The 22,876-nt window shown below is 43.6% G+C and overlaps 1 protein-coding gene across 19 annotated transcripts in view; it reads left to right on the top strand.

Moving 5' to 3' along the window:
- kif1b (kinesin family member 1B) overlaps positions 1–22,876 on the top strand; it is a 223,871-nt gene that overhangs the window by 143,482 nt on the left and 57,513 nt on the right. For 14 of the 19 annotated variants that reach the window (XM_080215361.1, XM_080215347.1, XM_080215350.1 and 11 more), the window contains 7 exons: positions 3,246–3,394; positions 6,174–6,352; positions 8,378–8,515; positions 14,011–14,259; positions 19,932–20,050; positions 21,031–21,116; positions 21,232–21,361. In XM_080215361.1, the coding sequence (XP_080071487.1) occupies positions 3,246–3,394; positions 6,174–6,352; positions 8,378–8,515; positions 14,011–14,259; positions 19,932–20,050; positions 21,031–21,116; positions 21,232–21,361 (1,050 nt within the window). The remainder of the gene's footprint in view (positions 1–3,245; positions 3,395–6,173; positions 6,353–8,377; positions 8,516–14,010; positions 14,260–19,931; positions 20,051–21,030; positions 21,117–21,231; positions 21,362–22,876) is intronic. The other 5 variants (XM_080215363.1, XM_080215368.1, XM_080215367.1 and 2 more) reach the window with 1 other exon arrangement.

Genomic DNA, 22,876 nt, shown 5'->3' with positions numbered 1-22,876 from the left:
ATAAAGCCCTTTCACATTTTAACAAGACAGTCTGTCAAGCAACTATAGTCGGTGTTCAGCGCATTCAAGCTGAACAATAGTAAAATGAGTCTTGTCAACTTTCCCTTTAGTCGACTGATAGAACGTTGGACAAGTTTTCAAAGGCAATGGGATCCTGTTGCAATCCTGTTGAGTAATTAAATGAAATGCCACACTGTTCAGCTAGATTGCTCTGGGAGATTGATGGAATAGATACTTTGCTGCATCTTCATGCCATCATGAATTGTTCACTGATCAAGGCTGGAATGGTTACAATCCCGCACTCTTTTTGGGAATGAAAAAAGTCTTCACATTCATCCTGCATCGAAGACGTGAGCGGTTCAGCCCTGTCGAGCCTTTAGATTGGAAGAAAGAGTAGAAAAATAATACTAAGCTTGTCAATCTTGCCTTCTGTCAGGTGGCAAAATCTTCAGCACTGCCTTTCCTCAATCATCACTAATGCACACTTCTGAAGGAGGTGAAAATGCATAGCCAATCTGTGGAAAATCACTGGGCAAACGCTCCTTAAATTATTCAGGCAAACTCCAGGGGACCAGATGCATTTGTGACCCGTAACTAGATGTACTTAACTAATAATATAACAACTAATGTTTAACCTTCCCTGATCTATTTCAATTTGTTGGGGCACAGAATTGTACAAGATTGGGAAAGGCCATTTCCATTGAGCAGGCTGGTCCCAAAGGACATCTATTCCCTAGGAATCTATTCACTTCAATTTCACATTGGTCAGCTTCACTTTCTGTCCAGAGTTGATCCTTGGAGTACAATGTGCTACATACTGTTTCTCCTCCCCCATTGCGTCTTACAATTTGATTGGACCATATAGTTCTGGTGTTGCACATAAGGTGAAGTTATAATCTCCCTAGGGAGTGGGCTCAGAGGCAGTGGTGATCACAGAATTGGGAGAGAAGTCAGGGTGCCTATTCCCTTAAATTCAGGTAGGGCTGGGAAAGGGCAAAGATAGCCTTCCTACTGGGAGAATGTTTAAGGAACTCAACTGCTACCAGCAAATGTGGGTAGGGAGTGAGGGGGTGTTTGGAGTGGAAATCCGTGATCAAGGAGAAAATAGCGAGGCATCTTGAGAATTGTTTGACAGAGCAGACGCAGCATGGTTTCGTTAAGGGGAAGTCGTGTCTGACAAATTTATTGGAGTTCTATGAGGATGTGTCTAGGGCGGTGGATAGAGGAGAGCCGGTGGATGTGGTCGGTCTTGATTTTCAGAAGGCGTTTGACAAGGTGCCTCACAAGAGGTTGTTACAGAAGGTCAGGGGGCATGGAGTTGGGGGTAGGGTGTTAGCGTGGGTAGAGGATTGGTTGTCAAATAGGAGGCAGAGAGTAGGTGTCAATGGGTGCTATTCGGATTGGCATTTGGTGACTAGTGGAGTGCCCCAGGGGTCGGTGCTGGGGCCTCAGCTTTTTACCATTTATATAGATGATCTGGAGGAGGGAACCGAGTGTATGGTGTCGAAATTTGCTGATGACACCAAGATTGGTGGAATGGCAAATTGTGCGGAGGGTGTGGAGAGTCTGCAGAAGGATCTAGATAGGCTGGGCGAATGGGCCAGGAACTGGCAAATGGAATTTAATGTTGGCAAATGTGAGGTGGTCCACTTTGGTAGGAATAATGGTAGGAAGGACTATTACTTACGTGGCAAAAAACTGCAGCAGGCGACGGTGCAGAGGGACCTCGGGGTCCTTGTGCATGAGTCGCAAAAACCCAGCCTGCAGGTGGTCAGGAAGGCTAATGGGATGCTGGCCTTCATAGCGAGGGGGATTGAATATAAAAGTAGGGAGGTCATGCTGCAGCTGTACAGGGCACTGGTGAGGCCGCAGCTGGAGTACTATGTGCAGTTTTGGTCGCCGCACTTACGCAAGGATATTTTGGCCTTGGAGGGAGTGCAGAGGAGGTTTACTAGGCTGATGCCGGAGTTGAGGGGGTTGAACTATGAGGAGAGGCTGAATAAACTAGGCTTGTACTCGTTAGAGTTTAGAAGAATGAGGGGAGATCTCATTGAGACATATAAGATGATGAATGGGATGGATAGGATAGAGATGGAGAGGCTCTTCCTGCTCAGAAAGGATAGTAGGACTAGAGGGCACAGCCTCAAGATAAAGGGGGGGTGGTTTAGAACGGAGTTGAGGAGGAACTTCTTCACTCAAAGGGTGGTGAATCTCTGGAATTCTCTGCCCATTGAAGTGGTGGAGGCTGCCTCGCTAAATATTTTTAAGATGCGGGTTGATGGGTTTTTGGTAAGAGAGGGGATTAAGGGTTATGGGGAGAGGGCGGGAATGTGGAACTGAGCCACGACAGATCAGCCATGATCTTATTGAATGGTGGGGCAGGCTCGAAGGGCTAGATGGCCTACTCCTGCTCCTATTTCTTATGTTCTTAAAAATGAGGCGGGTGGCCTTATGCCACATGGGCAGGCCACCCAGTAAAAGCTGACTGCTTCCTTGTGGGCGGGTAGTTGTGGGGTGGCCCTCATGATTGGACTTGCAGAACATCCATTGTAGAGACCCCTGTCCCCAGGACCTGTCTGATTGGGCCCCAGCAAGCCCCTGTACATTTGCCTTCATTTTGGAGCTGCCCTCACTGCTGTGGGGTACACTGTGTTACCAACAGCGACAACTGCTCCCAGTGGGATTGCAGGCACTGAGCTCTTGGTTGTGGGGAAGGGAGATGGGGGGTTGACGGCAATGAGCAGTGTCATCACCAGAGTCATAAAACTCAGTCCCCAAGTGTCACGTTACTATGCAGAACTTAGTTCTATGGTTTCTGTGGAATATTGAAGCTGCGATTTCTGCTGGGTTTAAAACAAAATTAGCAAAAATGATCATTGATCTTGAAGTTCCCACTAAATATGATACAGAGATGCCGGTGTTGAACTGGGATGGGCACCATAAGAAGTCTTAGAGCACCGACTTCGAATCCAACAGGTTTTTCAGGCGAGTTATTCACCTGATGAAAAAGCAATGGGTCTGAAAACTTGTGATTCCAATTAAACCTGTTGGACTTCAGCTTGGTGTTGTGAGACTACTTTCTGTTCCCGCGAAATGAATATCAAATAAATTGATTGATATGTGATTGTGAAAAGTTGTTACCAGATCTGAGCTAGCAGTTTAATGGTTTTCCACTGTTTAGTTATTAATGGCCTCAGCTAAATTTCTGTTCTAAATGCCGTGTGAATTCTGGTTTGCCTCCATAGCCCCCTGGACCCAACGTGATTACGAGCTGGCTGAGTGGGCATTCAGGAAATGGAAGTATCACCAGTTTACGTCTTTGCGTGACTTACTTTGGGGAAATGCTGTCTACCTAAAGGAGGCTAATGCTATTAGCGTTGAGCTGAAGAAAAAGGTACTGCATGTACTGTTGTTGTGCGCCATTCTGTAGCGTTAACTCCCTCATTACATTTTTAATGCCTTTTGTGAACTGTCCTAATACCATTGTTCAAATTAAATCAATTCTAAACTGAAACCCCTGTTGACTGCTCAAAAATGTTGGCCTTCAGCCTGCGCTGCTGCTGAATGTTCTGGGCTTGTGCTGACAGCTTGTGCTATTCTGGTCTAGAATGTACTCTTCAGAAAAAATCTCTGAAGCTACTCGACAAAAGGTTATTGCTCCACAGAGCTGATGTCGGGGGAAAAAAGTGCTGATGTTTCTCTTCAATTATGTACTGGTGTTAGTGCTGCCTGATAGAGGTATAAAAACTGTGTTGGACTGATCAACATAATTAATCACCAGTTTTAGGGGATGGAGGAACATGCATAATTAACTCGTATTTAAGGTTTAAACTCTTACAGAGAGACAAATCTAGCTGTTTTGGATTTTTAGAGGCCGAACATACCTTTGTCAAGCTTAGTCTGTTACTACAAACCAGAAGCGATTTGGATCAAAATTTCCAAATGCGTGACTTGGACATCAACTCACGATTAATAAGACCATAAGTTATAGGAGCAGAATTAGACCATTCAACCCATCAAGTCTGCTCTACCATTCAGTTATGGCTGGTATGATTCATTCCCATTCTCCTACCTTCTCCCCAAATCCTTGATCCCCTTATGATCAAGAACCTACCTATCTCTGTCTTAAAGACACTCAGTGGCCTGGCCTCCACAACCCGCAGTGGCAAAGAGTTCCATGGATTCATCACTCTCTGGCTGAAGAAATTCCATCTCATCTCAGTTTTAAAGGACCATCCCTTCACTCTGAAGTTGTACCCTCGAATTCTAGTCTCTCCCATTAGTGGAAACAACTGCTCCACATCCACTCTACCTAGGCCTCTCAGCATTCTGTAAGTTTCAATTAGATTGCCCACCCTCCGCTCCCTCCTCTTCCTCCTCTTCCTCCTCCCCTCCCCCCCCTTTCTAAATTCCATCAAGTATGGACCCAGACTCCTCAACCGCCCCTCATTTAACAAACGCTTCATTCCTGGGATCATTCTTGTGAATCTCCTCTGGATCCCCTCCAAGGCTATAACACATCCTTCCTTGGGTATGGGATCCAAAACTGCTTGCAGTATTCCAAATGGAGTCTGACCAGAGCTATATACAGCCTCAGCAGTACATCCCTGCTGTTCTAGCCCTCTAGAAATGAATGCTAACATTGCATTTGCCTTCCTAACTGCCAACTGAACCTGCATGTTAACTTTGAGAGTCCTGAACCAGGACTCCCAAGTCCCTTTGTGCTTCAGATTTTTGAAGCTTTTCCCCATTTGGAAAATAGTCTACGCCTCTATTCTTCCTACCAAAGTGCATAACCTCTCACTTTTCCACTTTGTATTCCATCTGCCACTTCTTTGCCCACTCTCCTAGCCTGCCCAAATCATTCTGCAAGCTCCCTACTTCTTCAATACTACCTGTCCCTCTACGTATCTTTGCGTCATCCACAAATTTAGTAACTGTGCCCTCAGTTCCATCTTCCAGATCATTAAGTTTTAATTTGCAGAATGCTGTGAGGGGAATGTCATACTGAGGTTTAACATCCATGTTGGTTGCAGATTATGACACACTTTGCATAATATGATGATGGATTTTCATACTGTATATAAATTAAATAGGAGCAGGAGTAGTTCTCACAGCCCTTTGAATCTGTGGCACCATTCAGTTAGATCGTCTACTTTGCTTCATTTTTCCGCGCTATTCCATCAGCATCTACAAATCTGCTGGTGTCTCTCTTGCCTAGACTTGATGACTGAGCACCCAAGGCTCTCTGGGGTGAAGAATACCAAAGGTTCACAAGTGTCCCAGTGAAGAAATTTCTCCTCATCTCAGACCTGAATGTGCAGCCTCTATTTTCTGAGACTGTGACAGTCTAGTTGTGGACTTGCTAGGCAGGAGAAATAACCTCCCAGCATCTACCCTATAAAGCCCCTTGAGAGTTTCGTTTTTTGATGACCTTGCACCTCATCTAAACTATCGTGAATTTATGTCTGGCCTACTTGATCGCTCCTTGCAGGATTATCTCCGTATCCCAGTAATCAAGCTAGTAAACCTAGGTGACCTCCCCTTTTAATAAGTTCATAAGGTGTAGGATCAGAATTGGGCCATTCAGCCCTTTGAGCCGCTCCGCCATTCAATCATGGCTGATATGCTCTTCGTTCCCATTTTCCTGCCTTCTCCCTATAACCCTTCAACCCATTACCAATGAAAAATGCCTAACTCCTCAAATCTACCCACTGTTGCAGCAAATGCAAGTGCATCTTTCCTTAAAGTTTATTTATTAGTATCACAAGTAGGCTTACGTAAACACTGCAAAGAAGTTACTGTGAAAATCCCTTGGTCACCACGCTTTGTTTGGGTACGGTGCATCTAACCACATCTTTCGGAATGTGGGAGGAAACTGGAGCATCCAGAGAAAACCCACACAGATACGGGGACAGCATACAGACTCGCACAGACAGTGACCCGGGCCGGGAATCGAACCCGGGTCCCTGGCGCTGTGAGGCAAAAAGGAGACCATTTTGTGCTGTGTTTTATTTTGCCATCATACCGTGTATTATTTCAGTTATTGGATTTGGGAAAGAAGGGGACGTTGAGCAGCTGCCACAATAGAGACATTAATCCAGCTGGTAGATTCATGATTGACTTGTTTTCTCCAACACTGACCCCTTCTCCCCCCTCACTTCTGTATTCAGGTGCAGTTTCAGTTCGTATTGCTCACAGATACACTCTACTCCCCGCTTCCACCCGAATTGCTCCCTGTTGAGTCGGAATCTGATCGGGAAGCTCAGCAATTCCCAAGAACTGTTGTTGCGGTGGAGGTACAAGACTTGAAGAATGGTGCAACGCATTATTGGTCCTTGGAGAAACTCAAGTAAGGATGTCTTGAATACTTGCCCAACCTTCGGGCATGCTAATGATGTTGCATGTTACAGTACCCCATTTTAGAATTGGGTTGAAGTGTCTTCTGTAACCAAGATGCTATATTTCCTAGACTGGGAACAACTAGACTAGTTGTTCTCCATCTAGAAAGAGTGCAGAAAGGATTTACTAGGATGCTACCGGGACATGATGGCTTGAGTTATGAGGAGAGGCTGGATAGACTGGGACATTCTTCCCTGGAGCTTGGGAGATTTAGGTGTGATCTTACTGACGTCAATAAAATAATGAGGGGCACAGATCAGCTAGATAGCTATTATCTTTTCCTAAAGATAGGAGAGTCTAAAACTAGAGGGCATAGGTTTTAAGGGGAGAGGGGAGAGATATAAAAAGGTTCCAGAGGGGCAATTTTTTCACACAGAGGGTGATGAGTGTCTGGAATGAGCTGCCAGAGGTAGTAGTAGAGGTGGGTACAATTTTGTCTTTTAAAAAGCATTTAGACAGTTACATGGATAAAATGGTTATAGAGGGATATGGGCCAAACACGGGCAATTGGGACTAGCTTAGGGGTTTTAAAAGAAAAAAGGGAAGCATGGACAAGTTGGGCTGAAGGGCCTGTTTCCATGCTGTAAACCTCTGGGACTCTGACTGCTTTAACAATCTATTTCTAGAAAGCACTTCCAACAGTGCATCATGATATCACAATTAATGGGAGAGTTCCAAATCTTCTGCTATTTAATGGTGTATGGGTTTGCTGTCTACAGTGCAACTGAAACACCTTTCTCTTGACCTTAGTAACGGCCTACTAAAGATGAAATAATTTCCTGCTAAATAACCTTCCTTGTGTCTGAGACTCCTGCTTTTAGAGAAATATATCTAATCCATTAGTCTCCACTATGTGGTGCCAGGTTACAGACGAATGGGGTGGGGTTTTGGATTCGTGTAGGTGGAGTTGCAAGATTTTGCAGTATGCGCTGCCTTGTGCTCTGTGGGGCCATGTGCCACACAAAATAGCCGTGCCATTGGCTACTAACGAGGAGTGTTTAATTCCATGAACTGCTTTGAGAGGTTGGAATGAGATAAGAGGCTTATAAACAAAAATTATTCAACCCTCACATCTACTTTGCCACATTGTTGTTTATTTCAAACTATTGATTGTATTGAAGAATTTACTCCCCAACTAAAATAGGAAATTTGATCTGGAGTTATTGTGTGATGTGCTCATCTCATCTGCCATTTCCTTATTATCTACAACTAATTCCCCATTGTCACTCTCTGGAGGACCAACACTCAGAACATCGTACAGCACAGGAACAGGCCCTTCAGCGCATGATGCTGTGCCAAGTATGACGCCATATTAAAGTAATCTCCCTACCTATCCTTGGTCCCTGCCCCTCAAATGCCCCTATTGTATCTGCTTCCACCACACCTGGCACTGCATTCCAGATACCCACCATGCTCTGTGTACAAAAACTTACCCCTCACATCTCCTTTGAACTTGAGGGAAAATGTAGGAAAACATTGCGTTTTTCCTTTGCAACTCAAATCCTAATGTTAATTTCTTTAGATTGTTTAGTTCTAGTCCCAATCCCTAAACAATTGATGCATAGACTTCATTAAAATTTCCTCTCTCGTTCTTCTTGGGAATTACCTCGTTGCTGCCTTTTTTTTTGCTTTGCTTTACTGGAGTGGAAAGGGAGAGAGAATGTTCCTACCAGTGTATACTACAGAATATCCAGTACGTAGCTTAATATGTCTGTCAGTGAGCTGCTGGCTCTGGCTTGTGTTGCTGTTCATTCCTTGGCCCAATCTGCATTGATGCCTAGGGAATCAAAGTGTAGACAAATGATCTCCCCATCTCTTAGTTGAGCAACATTTGTACGTGCACGCAGTTAGATAAACTTCAATCTTCCCCCAATGTCTTTGTGAAGGGAAAAGCTCGGAAGAAAGCCGCACAAAACATTGCAGCATTCTAACCACGGAGTGTGCATTCTAGACAAGTGTAACTTTGTTTGTGCAGGCAGAGATTGGAACTAATGCGTGAGATGTATGATCGCGCTGGAGAAATGGCCTCCGCCACGCAGGACGACAGTGAGAGCATGATGACAGGCAGTGACCCGTTCTATGACCGCTTCCATTGGTTTAAACTCGTGGGAAGGTATGTCAGTGTTTTTCCTTCACGTCAGAACCATGTGGCAGTGATGGCAGCAGCTGCAGAGCTTAGACCTCCAACATACAGATGAAATAGATATATTTTTTATTGGAGATTTTACACCGATTTTTCCTTCCGCAGCGCACTTATTCCTGTTACAGGTTCGACATCAACAAGTCCAATCAAGCAATCCTGTGTAATTGATAAATGCATGGAATATAATTCCACCCCTCCCTCCCCAACCCAAGCCCAAATAAAAACCTACTGAAATTGTTTGGTTTACTTTCAGGTTTGTATTTTTTAAATTCTGAAGCTACATTCCTTCAAGCATTGAGTCTGATTATTGAATGTGATGGAATTAAACTCTAGCCCATGGAACCATTGTTTTTTGATAATGTTGCACCTCTTGGGTTAATGTATAATTCATATTGACAGTTGTTTTCTTAGCAAACCATGGATTGTCGCTTAAATTTATGGCAGGTTACAGCTGTTGAAACATTTATCAACTGCATGACACACTCTGGTTGGCCAGGAAAGATGAACATTGTTTTTGGGTGTTCCTATAGATGATGATTGATTAGCGGACTGAGATTTCACCTTCACCACAAACTCTAATCTGAAATGACTTGAGAACATCTTGCCCCCGGGTTCTGGTGGGTGTGGGCTCACAGCCGGTTTAGCACCAACACAGCAATGGAAAGGCAGCAATGTGGTTATGTTACAGAACTGGCAATCCAGGGGGCTATTCCAACAACCCGGGGCTATGAGATCATATCCCACCACTGCAGCTGGGATGACTTAAATTTAAGTTACGAAATCAGGAATGAAAAGCTTAGTGTCGGTAATGGTAATCATGAAACCACTGTGGGGAGGTGGTGGCGTACGTGGTATTGTCACTGGTCTAGTAATCCAGAGAGCCAGGGTAATGCTGTGGGAACCCAGGTTTGAATCCCACCATGGCTGATGGTGAAATTTGAGTTCAGTAAAAATTTAGAATTAAAAGTGTAATAAGAACATAAGAAATAGGAGCAGGAGTAGGCCAACTAGCCCTTCGAGCCTGCCCCGCCATTCAATAAGATCATGGCTGATCTGTCGTGGCTCAGTTCCACATTCCCGCCCTCTCCCCATAACCCTTAATCCCCCCTCTCATCAAAAACCCATCAACCCGCGTCTTAAAAATATTTAGCGAGGCAGCCTCCACCACTTCAACGGGCAGAGAATTCCAGAGATTCACCACCCTTTGAGTGAAGAAGTTCCTCCTCAACTCTGTTCTAAACCGCCCCCCCTTTATCTTGAGGCTATGCCCCCTAGTCCTACTATCCTTTCTGAGCGGGAAGAGTCTCTCCTCTCTCTATGGGCTGCCATTAGCAGCCTTTCCCCTTGGTTTTGTGACTGACTCATCTTTCATTCCCTCACCCTGCAGTATAAACATCTCCCACTTTCTATGCCTTTTAGCTTTGACAAAGGGTCATCTGGACTCGAAACATCAGCTCTTTTCTCTTCTTACAGATGCTGCCCAGACCTGCTGAGATTTTCCAGCGTTTTCTCTTTTGGTTTCGGATTCCAGCATCCAGTAATTTGCTTTTATCCTAAAACAGAAATGCTTTTGATTGCATGACACTGAGAATCTCTCACCTTGAACGCACATTATTTTTCTCTCAAATCCACTCCTCCCCACCTCACGCCCCCAACATGCTCACCTGGTCTCCTGTCTGAGGATTGAATGTGCTTAGGAAAGATTATTTGACTTCAGGGACGTCATAGCCCAGACTTGCCCTCACTTCAGATTTGTGAATGCATGTGTCTCGCAGAGATCAGTCATTAGAAGCCTGGTCAATGTGTCCTGGTCCCAACCAAGGAAGGCTGGGGACAGTGGCAGCACCACTTTTGCAATGACGACTGAGATTGACTGAAGATCAGATGTGGAACCTTCTAGAGATCTATCATTGAATAGCTTTGGAAAGAAAATGAAGAATGGTGGTAGACAAGTGACCCTCATCGGAAAACCTCACTTCAGGGGTCGAGGTGCACTTCGTGTTTTTCATTTCTGGGGCCACTTGACCTCTGAATTAGATTACCTCATAATCACGCTAGGATGTCAGTTGGTCGTTCTGTTGTGCAAGGGGAGGCCATGGCCTTGTGGTTTCATTGCTGGACTATTAATTCAGAAGCTTAGCTCATGTTCTGGGGATCCGGGTTCGAATCCCTCCACAGCAGATGGTGGAATTTGTGTTCAATTTAAAACATCTGGAATTAGGAATCTACTGATGATCATTGCTGATTTGTCAGAAAAACCCATCTGGCTCACTGATGCCCTTTAGGGAAGGAAATCTGCCAATCATTACCTGCTCTGGCCTGTATGTGACTCCAGAGCTACAGCAATGTGGTTGACTCTCAACTGCCTGCCAAGGACATCTAGGGGTGGATGATAAATGCTGGCCAGTTAGCAACGCCCATGTCCCATGAGTGAGTTTTTTAAAAAATTCTCAAATCAAGTGCTTGCAATTTTGGCATCATCTATCCAGGATGCATTGGAATTTAAAATGCTAAACAATCTTGCAGTCTTCAGTAATCTATCAACCTTTAATGGAAATCAAAGACACCAATGGCAGAAGTTTGCAGCTTATTTAATTAACCAAGGACTGTGATTTAGTTTTTAGCTGAAAAGGAATATTCATTCCAGAATTACCATGTTTGCTGTCATGTTGGACATGGGGGAATGGCAGATAAAACGTCAAAGAGAAAAGAACAAAGAGAATTACAGCACAGGAACAGGTCTTTCAGCCTTCCAAGCCTGCACCGACCACGCTGTCCGACTTAACTAAAACCCCCTACCCATCCAGGGACTATATCCCTCTATCCCCATCCTATTCATGTACTTGTCAAGACGCATCCCCCCCATAAAATATCCCATATCCGCTTCCACTACTACCCCCAGTAACGAGTTCCAGGTACCCATTACTCTTTGTGTAAAAAATCTGCCTTGTACATTGCCTTTAAACCTTGCACCTCGCACCTTAAATCTATGCCCCCTAGTAATTGACTCTTCCACCCTGGGAAAAGTTTCTGACTATCCACTCTGTCCGTGCCCCTCATAATCTTGTAGACATCTATCAGGCCTCCCCCTCAACCTCTCTCACTCCAGTGAGAACAAACCAAATTTCTCCAAACTCTCCTCATAGCTAATGCCCTCCATACCAGGCAACATCCTGGTAAATCTTTTCTGTAACCTCTCCAAAGCCTCCACATCCTTCTGGTAGTGTGGCGACCAAAATTGGACACATTTTGGTGATTCCAAATGTGGCCTAACTGAAGTTCTATAAAGCTGCAACATGACTTGCCAATTTTTAAACTCAGTACCCCGGCAGATGAAAGCAATCATGCCGTATGCCTTCTTGACTACCTTCTCCACCTGTATTGCCATTTTCAGTGACCTATGTACCTGTACACCAAGATCCTTTTGCCTATCAATACGCTTAAGGGTTCTGCCAGTTACTGTATATTTCCTATCTGTATTAGACCTTCCAAAATGCATTACCTCACATTTGTCCGGATTAAACTCCATCTGCCATCTCTCTGCCCAGGTCTCCAACTGATCTACATCCTGCTGTATCCTCTGATGGTCCTCATCACTATCTGCAAATCCACCAACCTTTCTGTTGTCCACAAACTTACTAATCAATCCAGTTGCGTTTTCCTCCAAATCATTTATATATGTTACAAACAGCAAAGGTCCCAGCCCTGATCCTTGAGAAACACCACTTGTCACAGCCCTCCATTCAGAAACACACCCTACCACTGCTACCCTCTGTCTCCTTTGACCAAGCCAGTTTTGTATCCAGCTTGCCAGCTCACCTCTGATCCCTCGCATTGGGAAATGTTAAGCTTCTGAAGTGTTTTTGGAATATTGTGAATGAAGGGATAGAATCAGAAACTCACAGTCCATTAAACATGCTCTTTCTGAAGAATATTTGTATTAGAAAGAATTCCCAATGCAGTGCTGTTTAGGTGCATCATATCTGGGCCATATATAGACTGATGTGGTATTTGTCATTTGCAGCAGACATTTGCTGAGCCTCTACTGATGCAGAAGGATTAACCAGCTGCTAAAGTTGAGTTAGTGGCTTCTAAGGTTTCCGATCTCCCAGCTCAGAGCTGCTTTAGCAACACGTACAACCATCTGCTGAAATGTTTGTGTCCCTGATGAATTTTTAAGAGCAAGCCACAGAACTTGGAAGGATATTTTGAGAATGTGTGGCATCAAAAATCATTCAACTTCTGTTAGAGTGTGGGAGGAAACATGTATTTGGGAATTGCCTTGGTCTGTCTGAATGCACTTAAGTGACAACTTTGTGCCACTCTTCTTGGCGACCCATGACTGGTCAAGGATAGACTTTTCCCAGCCTGCAGCTGGTGTGTGTGCACATGTGTGGTCCCAGTCCCTGGATTGTTTGGAGAAGGCACCAAGCTGGAATAAGCTACCTGCCGAGAGAGGGAATACTGTGAAGGCATAATCAACCTGCAAGAGTCTTAGACATGTCCCAATTGTTTACTGGAGAGCAGTATTCTTTAGTCATTGAACCCTCTTGGTGTTGTGCATTGTAGCCCCTAAAAAGGGGATAACACCCAGAGGAAGGGAAAAGGAGAAAATTCTCCCACCTTTGACGCATGGATCACATCAACTGGCTCTACCCCCTTCCCTTATTGAGTTTGTTTCCAGCTATATTGAGACGTTCCTTACCCTGGCACCAAGTGGGTAACTCTTCCTACTGACCCCTTCAATCATGATTGCAGATGTTATCCCCTAATTATCAAATCCTAATCACAAATAGTCTTATTGTCTTCCTTTGGACTGCCTCCTTCTCCCTCCCTCCCTTTCTCTCACTCTCCCTCCTTCCCTCCCCTTCTAGCACCCTCCCACTCCCATTTCTTGCGCGCCCCCCCCCCCATTTCTCACATCATCCCCCTTATAAACAAAATAACCAGTCATTTGTCTCATTGCTGTGTTGGGTTCTCACACAAATTGGCTGCTGTGTTTACCTGCATAAGAAGTGAGCAGCTGCAAAAGTAATTGGCTGATTGTAGAGTATTTTTGAATTTCCTAACAACGTGCTGGGAGCTATTCCATCATCGTTCTTTGTTTATTTTCCTAAACACGAAACCTGCACCAAAAATATCCCATCAAGTAATTTTTTAAAGAATTTTAAAAATTAATGCTGTGAGTCACTGCTCAACAAATGTATTTATTTTAAATGAGAGAAGAGATTTATGATGCCATTAAGAAGGGATCTATTTCATTATGACGTGCTTTGCAACTTTTGGTTCTGACTTTTTATTGCTTTTATATGTTTGTTAAAGGAAGTGAAATATTATTGGTCAAATATAGTTTTACTTCCTAGCTGGAAGAGATTGAAATAATCATTAACACCCATTTTTCTCTTGAGTCGCGTTGGACTTGTGCATTGGAAAATAACCCTTTCTTGCCCTTAACTGTACTCCAGTTCCCCAATTTTCCACGGCTGTGTGAACGAGCACCTTGCCGATCGCACGCCCTCGCCCACCTTCTCCACGGCAGATTCAGACATCACTGAGCTTGCTGATGAGCAGCAAGACGAAATTGAGGACCTGGACGAGGAGGCCTTTGTGGACGATACTAGCTCAGACTTGGGCAACGAAGAAGGATCAGACATCTTCGGCGATGGGCAGGATCCGTTTTATGACCGGTCCCCCTGGTTCATTTTAGTGGGAAGGTTGGTGAGGTTTTTTGGAGAACAGTGGGAAGGGACTAGCTCTTTTCATTAAAGCCCTACAATTTGCGGCAACTAAACCTCTCTGTATTTAACCATGTACGCAAAGCCTTTTTCTGTCTATTTAGCTCATGGAATTAAGGTTTTTGAAAAATGAATCAGCTTCACTTAAAAAATCATAATTACCCCCAAAGATGCCTAATGTCTGGGGAAATGTGTAGGTTGGGTGGATTGGCCATGATAAATTGCCCCTTAGTGTCCAAAGATGTGTCGGTTAGGTGGATTGGCCATGATAAATTGCCCTTTTGTGTCCAAAGATGTGTAGGTTAGATGGATTGATCATCAGAAATATGTGTGGTTGCGCGGATAGGGTGGTGGGTAGGGCCTGGGTAAGATAGTATGTCACATGGGCCAAATGGCACTGGAGAGATTCTGTGATTCTAACTGCTCATTTATAAATTGACTTGGGTGTTCCCAAGCGAGAACTTTTAACATTGATTTCAAAATAAGTCCAATTGACCCTGTCACAAATTCCTGTCAGCGGCCGTTCCGGTATAAGATTAGAGGATTTATCAACTGCCTTAAGCTGGCCAAATCTAAAATTGTATTCTGGTTCTGAGGATGCTATCACCACTGCAGGTCAGAATAGTAACTCCTGGGTGCAGTAAATTGGGAAGCTATATTATTGGGAAAATGTCTTTCCAACACAAGGCACGTAATGCACACTGCATTTATGTTGTGAAATTTATTAATTTTTTTCCTTCGGACCTATTAACCCCGCCTCCACCAATCCCAGTAACTAAAGCTGGGCTGATCACAGGCTTCTGTACCACTGGATGAAATAGATTTGTGAAATTGTCCTCGCAGATGTATCGTTTGTGGATGTACAGCTGTGTTATCCGGTTGCAGATGTTTAAATCCTGATTAGATAGAGTTCTGACATGCACTGTGCTGCTGCTGAAATTGGATTTAGGCAGTGTGTGTATCTTCCACTGGGCACTAAGCCTTTGTATAAATATCTCCTTGTGGTCCAAAGTCCCCTCTAGCTCCAGCTAACACATGGTGCTATTGATGGCGTGTGACCCAGGCTCGTCCTTCCTGAACATGCACAGCACCGATACCGGCAGTGATTAGTTGGAAATAAAACGTAAACTTTTTTTTTGAACTGTCTGATATCGTGCAGCAATAAGAGTGCAAGCTGCAGGATGTGAAGGGTTGTCGTATTGACCCGACTCAGGGTAAACGGGGAAAACCTTTTTTTCAGTTGCCATGTTGCTGCTGTCAAGCATTTATCCGACTATTTGGCACAAACCAGATATTAGATGTATGAACCTTGCACCAAACTCCATGAGCTAAACTCGGTAACTGTGTATACACAGTACAGTAAGTGAAACCAGATTGGATTTGAAGAATTTACATGAACTTATGAGCTATTGAATGAGAAAATGAAGTGTTATTCTGTTGTAAATTTATACAGCATACCTTTCTTATTATCTTATCCGATTTTGCCAGGCAAATTTATACCAAGTGTGTATTGATTGGTCTAATTTGTTTTTACAAATCCAAACCTCATCTTCGCCATTTTGGTTCCAACTCCAGCAAGAACTTAAAGTGGAAGGTGTAGAACAGGGGAGGTTATAAAAGTAAGGAAGGCTAAGCACATTTGCAGGAAGCGTATTACGTTAGACCAAGGTCTGAGATAACTCCTGGTTAGCACACACTTTTTTTTTTGGAGTGATGTGAAGGTCCTTGGGAGGGTTCATGGGGGAGATTTCTCAGAATAGCTCCAGGGATGAGAAATTTTAACTGCAGGGAGAAGCTGGAGTTATTCTTCTTGGAGGACAGGACATTGAGGCGGGAGACTTAATGGAGGTTTACAAGATTATGATAAGTTTGGCTAAAATAAACAATAACAAGCTCTTCCCATTATAGCGGCAGCACGATGAGTGGCACTGCTGCCTCAGTGCCAGGGGCCTTGGTTCAATTCTGGCCTTGGGTGACTGTCTGTACAGAGTTTGCACTTTTTCCCCTATGTCTGCGTTGGTTTCTTCCAGGTGCTCCGGTTTCCTCCCACAGCACAAAGGTGTGTAGGTTAGTTAGATTGGCCATGTTTAATTGCCCCTTAGCATCCAAAGATGTGTGGATTAGTGGGATAAATGGGTGGGGTCACAGTGATAGGGCGGGGCAGAGAGCCTGGGTAAGATGCTCTGTCAGAAAGTTGGTGCAGACTCGATGGGCCGAATGTCCTCCTGCATTGTTGGGATTCTATGGTTTTCTGATGGTGCAAAGACTCAGATTTAGGGTTTTGGAAAAGAGACACAGGGAGGGATGTGAAGGAAAACCTTCTGCAAAGTGTATGGCAATCACTGTGAGGGTGGGGAGGAAGTCGAGACAATCGATCATTAAATAGGCTGGGCGCTCGAGGGAAATAAATTGAGGGATTAAAGCGGGGGTGGAGGTGATGGGGAATGGACTGACTGGATTACTTTACGGAGAGCTGGCCTAGACTCGATGGGCCAAATGGCTGCCTTCTGTTCTGCAATGACTCTCCAGCCTCGCTTTGCCAACCTGCGCCAAACCAGCCGATCTTAATTGCACTATTATTTCCCTTTTGGTTATGACCGTGTAGTTATATTCCACGGCCTGCAATGTCTTGTGATCTGAGCCGGAAGAGAAATCCCAGAATGGGTTGTTCCAGGATTTTGGAATGCTCAAGGTGATGTGCAGTATAATAAGCGAGATCTGCTGTGTGAATATTCCATCGAATTTACTTCCATCACTGAAAGAGCTCGTCCCATCAACTGTCTCCCATGGCATGCTGGGACTGTATGACAATTTTACACTTTAGATGAATTTATTAAAAAAGAAATAATTCTGTCTGGTGTCCTCAAACTGCATATTTGCGTGTTCCTAATACAACATTCCCTTTACTATTTGGCTGTAACTTTTACTTTGGTTCAGAGTTTTATTTGGACGGTTGTTTTGTTTGGAATTTGTTTTGTCAACATGCCATTTTTTTTACCTCACCAATCTTACCGCTGATATTGTTTTAACCTCTTCAGTCTGCTTAAAGAAAGAAAGGCACATCGAGGGTAGACCTTGATACACTGGATTTCTCAAACTGTGTCTGATAAGAGTGACCTTGTTCCGCTAGCCGTCTCGAGAGCCCTCAGCACTTTTTTCCCCCTCCCTCTCTCCCCACACCCCCGCCAAATATTTTTCTTGTTTGCTCTTCCTAAAAACAAAAAAAGGGGGAAAAGGAAATATGCTTGTCTGTGTGGGAATGAGTACAAAGTAGAATAAATGACATGACTGCATTCTAAATATCTGTTGGCATTTCATAGATGACAAATGGTCCTTGGGGCTTCTGGCTAGTCCTGCAAAATAAGTGCTAAGATTGATTGTCAGTGGGAATACATGTTTCAATTACTTAAGAGACTGCAGTTGTTGTATTATTATTTCAGTTCTTTTTTTGCCATTCCTTACTAAAAGTATAGTTGTGCTGATTAATGCCGCAACTGATACTAATTATTCCCGCCAACCTTTTGGATTGTTTCTGATTATATTCAAATATGTAAACATTAGCGCTGTTTTGCTTGTTTTATGTTTTCCCCAGTAACCTTTTATAGTTGAGAGCGGTTACTGGCTCAAAGCAGACTGAATAAGGCACATGTGTTGTTTTGTTTTTGTTCCGTTTCGGGTCTTTCTTTGTCTCATTATTTTTAACCCTCATAATGTTTAGCCGTTTGCCATATTTTTCCTGTTTTTATTTTGTTCAATGTTTACTTCAGTCTGGTTACGACTCATTTTTTCACGTTTAGTTTTCATTTTTACAGCATCATCTTCTTTTCTCTCTCACTCTCTCACCCAGTTGGAAGATATATTGTTGGTAAACGTGTATATCCGAAGCATTGGCCACCGTGGTGGGGTGGGAGGGGTGGTGTAACAGACCGTAGTTGTAATTACCGTTGTCTAGACTGTCTATCTGAACAGTAGGGCTTTGCAGACATCCCATTTTAAGATGAACTAGTGTTGCCTGAAGTGTCACCAAGTGTTATTTTAAGAGTCTTTTTTTTGTAGGTTCTGAAGTCTGTTTCTAAATTAAAATGCAGAAAATAAAACCTTTGGCTATTTTTGATGTGATGGGAATCGTCTAATTGTGTTTCCCAGTTAACTTGAGTTAGTTAACTTGAATTAGTTGAGCAGGAGTGGGACAGGGAGATAATCAATGACATTTAGCATATCAACAATTGGGGAGGCGATGGTCTAGTGGTATCATCACTAGACTATTAATCCAGAAATTCAGCTAACGTACTGGGGACCCAGGTTCAAATCCTGCCACGGCAGCGGGTGGAATTTGAATTATAAAAACACCCGGAATTAAGAATCTACTGATGACCATGAAACCATTGTTGGAAAAACCCGTCAGGCTCACCAATGTCCTTCAGGGAAGGAAATCTGCTATCCTTACCTGGTCATGTGACTCCACAGAACATAACATAAGAAATAGGAGCAGGAGTAGGCCATCTAGCCCTTCGAGCCTGCCCCGCTATTCAACAAGATCATGACTGATCTTAAGTGGATCTGTTCCACTTTCCCGCTTTCTCCCCATATCCCTTAATTCCCTTGTCTATCAGAAACCTATCTACCCGTGACTTAAATATATTCAGCGAGGTAGCCTCCGCCACTTCAACGGGCAGAGAATTCCAGCAGTGTGTTTGACTCTCAACTGCCCTCTGAAATGATCTAGCAAGCCCCAATTCAATTCAAGGACAACTAGGGATGGGCAATAAATGCTGGCCAGCCAGCGATGCCCATGTCCCACGAATGAATGGAAAAAAAAAACTGATTCTACTGAATTGGAAATCACACCAGGAGAAGTTGCTGCCTAATTATGGGTGTTTGAGATATCTGACAGAGGAATTGTTATCTGTGCTTTGCTGCTGACTTGTCGTAGCAAGACAGTCATGTTAATTTTGAATTGCAGTCATTTATGGAGATGGTTCATGTCCCTCAGAACTATCAGAGGTTCATAAATTGGTAAACATATAAAACTTGCCAAATCAAATCAAATCAGAACGGATTTCAACTAAAGCTTTGGGTAATTTAATGTGATGAAGGAAAGCTACGACCAGGTTCAATTATCCTGAATAGGAAGCGCATCTTCAGATCATGAAATTAGGTCAAATTCAGGCTTGAAATAAAAATGCCTGTTTTTTAAAAGTATTTTGTAACTATCGCTATCTCTTTAAAAAATAGTAAATCAAGTCACTAAAATTGACAACCTCAAAGCTGGGCTCTCTCAAAACTAAAACATGCATTTGATTCAGTGAGACATTTTTCCTGTAACGCCTCAAGTTATTTAATAAACAGCTGAGATATTGTCTTCGCTGAATGCTATCACACTGTTAAATCTGAAACTGTGTACACCGATGACTAGAAATTTGCTTGGATTATGTTTCCTGCTGTTGAAATTAACAATTTATCAGAATTTTAAACTATAATAATATTTATTATTGATTCCATTTAGTTGAACCTAATTGTCCCAGTTTCCAAAAAAGGACACATTCTGAAGATATCTGCACATCCCTACTGTCAGCTGTTGCCAACATTTATGCAACTTTCAAGCGTTTGGCTAAATTATAGTTTTGTGTCTGTTTTCTTTTTGTTCACAGAGCATTTGTGTACCTCAGCAATTTGCTGTATCCAGTACCCCTTGTTCATAAAATTGCCATTGTTAGTGAGAAGGGTGAGGTGCGAGGTTTCCTCCGAGTGGGTGTACAGGCTATCACAGGTGGGTTTTCATGAACTGATTGGTTTTTCCCAAGACCGAGATGCAGTATTGTTAATAACCCAGGGGTGGGGTGTAGCATGAGGCTTCAGTTATGGCTTTATTATGTCTTGGGGATGTAACATGTTTGTGAAGATTGATGGATAAAATAAAGTTCATTTATTAGGGTCACGTGTAAGGCTTGCATTAACACTGCAATGAAGTTACTGTGAAATTCCCCTAGTTGCGACACTCCGGTGTCTGTTTGGGCCAATGCACCCTTACCAGCATGTCTTTCAGAATGTGGGAGGAAACTGGAGCACCTGGAGGAAACCCATGCAGACACTGGGAAAATGTGCACATTCCACACAGACAGTGAGCCAAGCTGGAAAGTGAACCCGGGTCCCTGATGCTGAGAAGCAGCAGTGCTAACCGCTGTACCACCGTGTTCCATTTATCCACCGAGAGAGAATTTTGATTCTTTCTGCGATTTGATGCCCATCCAATTCTGTTTGCTTGAATTGGAAAGAACTATGGGTGGCATAGTTCTGCTGCCTCTCAACGCCAGGGTCCCAGGTTCAATTCCAGCCTTGGGTTACTGTCTGTGTGGAGTTTGCATGTTCTCCTGCATGGGTTTCGTCTGGATGCTCCGGTTTCCTCCCACAGCCCAAAGATGTTCAGGGTTAGGTGGATTGGCCATGCTTCGTGTCGGTGGGGGGGGGGGGTTAGATGGGTGAATGCGTGGGGTTGTGGGAATGGGGCCTGGGTGGGATTGTGTTTGGTGCAGACTTGATGGGCCAAGTGGCTTCCTGTACTGTGGGGGTTCTATTATTTAACTTCTTGTGTGATGGCGTTGTCTAATGGTTCAGAAAAAAAAAATTCTCCTTTTGAAATCCTGTCCTCGGTGTTGACTGTACTTTTCTAGTCCTGCCACTTTGTAGCAGAGTCTGTGCTTAACTCAGATTTGTTTGGATTTCATGCTGAATCTCTCGTCTCTTGTCTAGCTGATGAGGAGGCACCAGACTACGGATCCGGTGTACGCCAGTCCGGCACTGCTAAAATCTCGTTCGATGATGAGAACTTCAGAGAGGTACAGTGCGGCTTTGCTGAGCCTGAACCGCCGCTACGGATTTGTGTTTCTCAGTTGGCACAAGCCTGGGCTATTGTTACGCTCTTCATTTTGTTCTCTGTTCTCCTGTTCACAGAGCGACATTTCCTCCATAGCGATGTCGCGGTCCGGGCTGTCGCTGGAGGAACTTAGGATTGTGGAAGGGCAGGGTCAGAGTATGGAGGTCATCACCCCGTCGGAGGAGCTGAACAGAATTAACGAACTGGGTAAATTATTTAGAATTAGCTTGAAGCAACATTGACGTTACGGGCAGCGGCAATTGCTTTTGCAGATTGAATCAGAACGTAATAAGATTACATTGGATGTACAAATGAGTTCACTTGAACCTCTTGATTACGTTCAGTGTAATCCAGAAAGTAAAGCCACTTCAGTAGTGAAGTCTTGTCAGAGTTTAGTCATAGAAATCAGAGTATAAGCTGCTGTATAAATCTTACTGTTGAGGATTTTACAGAAATCCTATTAAGAATAATGGACTGAACGCAGTTTGCTTCTCTCTATTTGCAGAACTTAGCCCAAATCAAATCTTTTTAACTTTGCAATGAAAGTTGCTATTGAAATGTTGTTCTCCATGTGAATTCACGTTTATATTGGTGCCCAAGTAATACATCAAAGGAATTTACAAATGTTAGAATTGGAATTCAGTAAAATTCCATTTTTTCGTCTGCAGAAATGGATCAGCCTCACAGGGTCTGTAATTTTATAGGGGGAGGTGATGGCCTAGTGATATAATCGCTGGAATATTAATCCAAAAGCTCAGTTAATATTCTAGGGACCCGGGTTCGAATCCTGCCCACAGCAGACGGTGAAATTTGATTTCAACAAAAAAAAAATCTGGAATTAAGAATCTACTGGTGACTATGAAACCATTGTCGATTGTTGGAAAAACCCTATCTGATTCACTAATGTCCTTTAGGGAAGGAAATCTGCTGTCCTTACCCAGCCTGGACTACCTGTAACTCCAGAGCCTCAGCAATGTGGTTGACTCTCAACTGCCCTCGGAACAAGGGCAACTAGGGACGGGCAATAAATGCTGGCCCAGCCAGTGATGCCCACGTCCCACGAATGAATTTTTTTTAAAAAAAGTCTTTTTGAATATGTAAATGTTTTTAAAGGGATTGATAAAGTAAATGTAGACCAATTGTCCCCTCTTGTGGGGCAGGCCCGAACAAGAGGTCACAGGTATAGGTTGAGAGGCGATAGATTTCAAAATTGAGATGAGGAGAAACAACTACTTGTAGAGGGTGGAGAATTTGTGGAACTCGCTGCCCATAGCACGGTGGAGTTTGAATCATTGAATGGTTTCAGGGAAGAAACAGGTTATATTTCTAATTTTTAATAAAGGGGGATAAGGGGAACAGGTGGGGAGGTGGATTTGAGCCCAGGATCGACCATGATCTGATTGAATGGCGGAGCAGGCTCGAAGGACTGAATTTGCCTTCTGCTCCTAATTCCTGTGTTCCTATATGTAAAGGAAAATGTACCATGGTTGAGTTGATTCAGTTCTTAGTCACACAAGGTTCACTGAAGCTGCGCCTCCTCCACCTTCTCCAAGGAGAGTGACCTTTGTTTGATTTTGCTGATGAATTATTAAAAATGAAGGTTAAGTGACACATTGAAACCTCTCGAGAGACGAGTTCTAGACTTCACCGAGAGGAGGTTATTAACCTGTTGTGGTGTGCCGTGAGCTTAATAGTTTAATTCGTGGTCGGGTGTGGTTATTC

This window comes from Carcharhinus amblyrhynchos, chromosome 30 (genome assembly GCF_965287045.1).
Source record: "Carcharhinus amblyrhynchos chromosome 30, sCarAmb.v2.hapA, whole genome shotgun sequence".
Lineage (NCBI taxonomy): Eukaryota > Metazoa > Chordata > Chondrichthyes > Carcharhiniformes > Carcharhinidae > Carcharhinus > Carcharhinus amblyrhynchos.
Note: the sequence above shows the minus strand (reverse complement) of the source record. Positions and strands in the feature narration are given on the sequence as shown.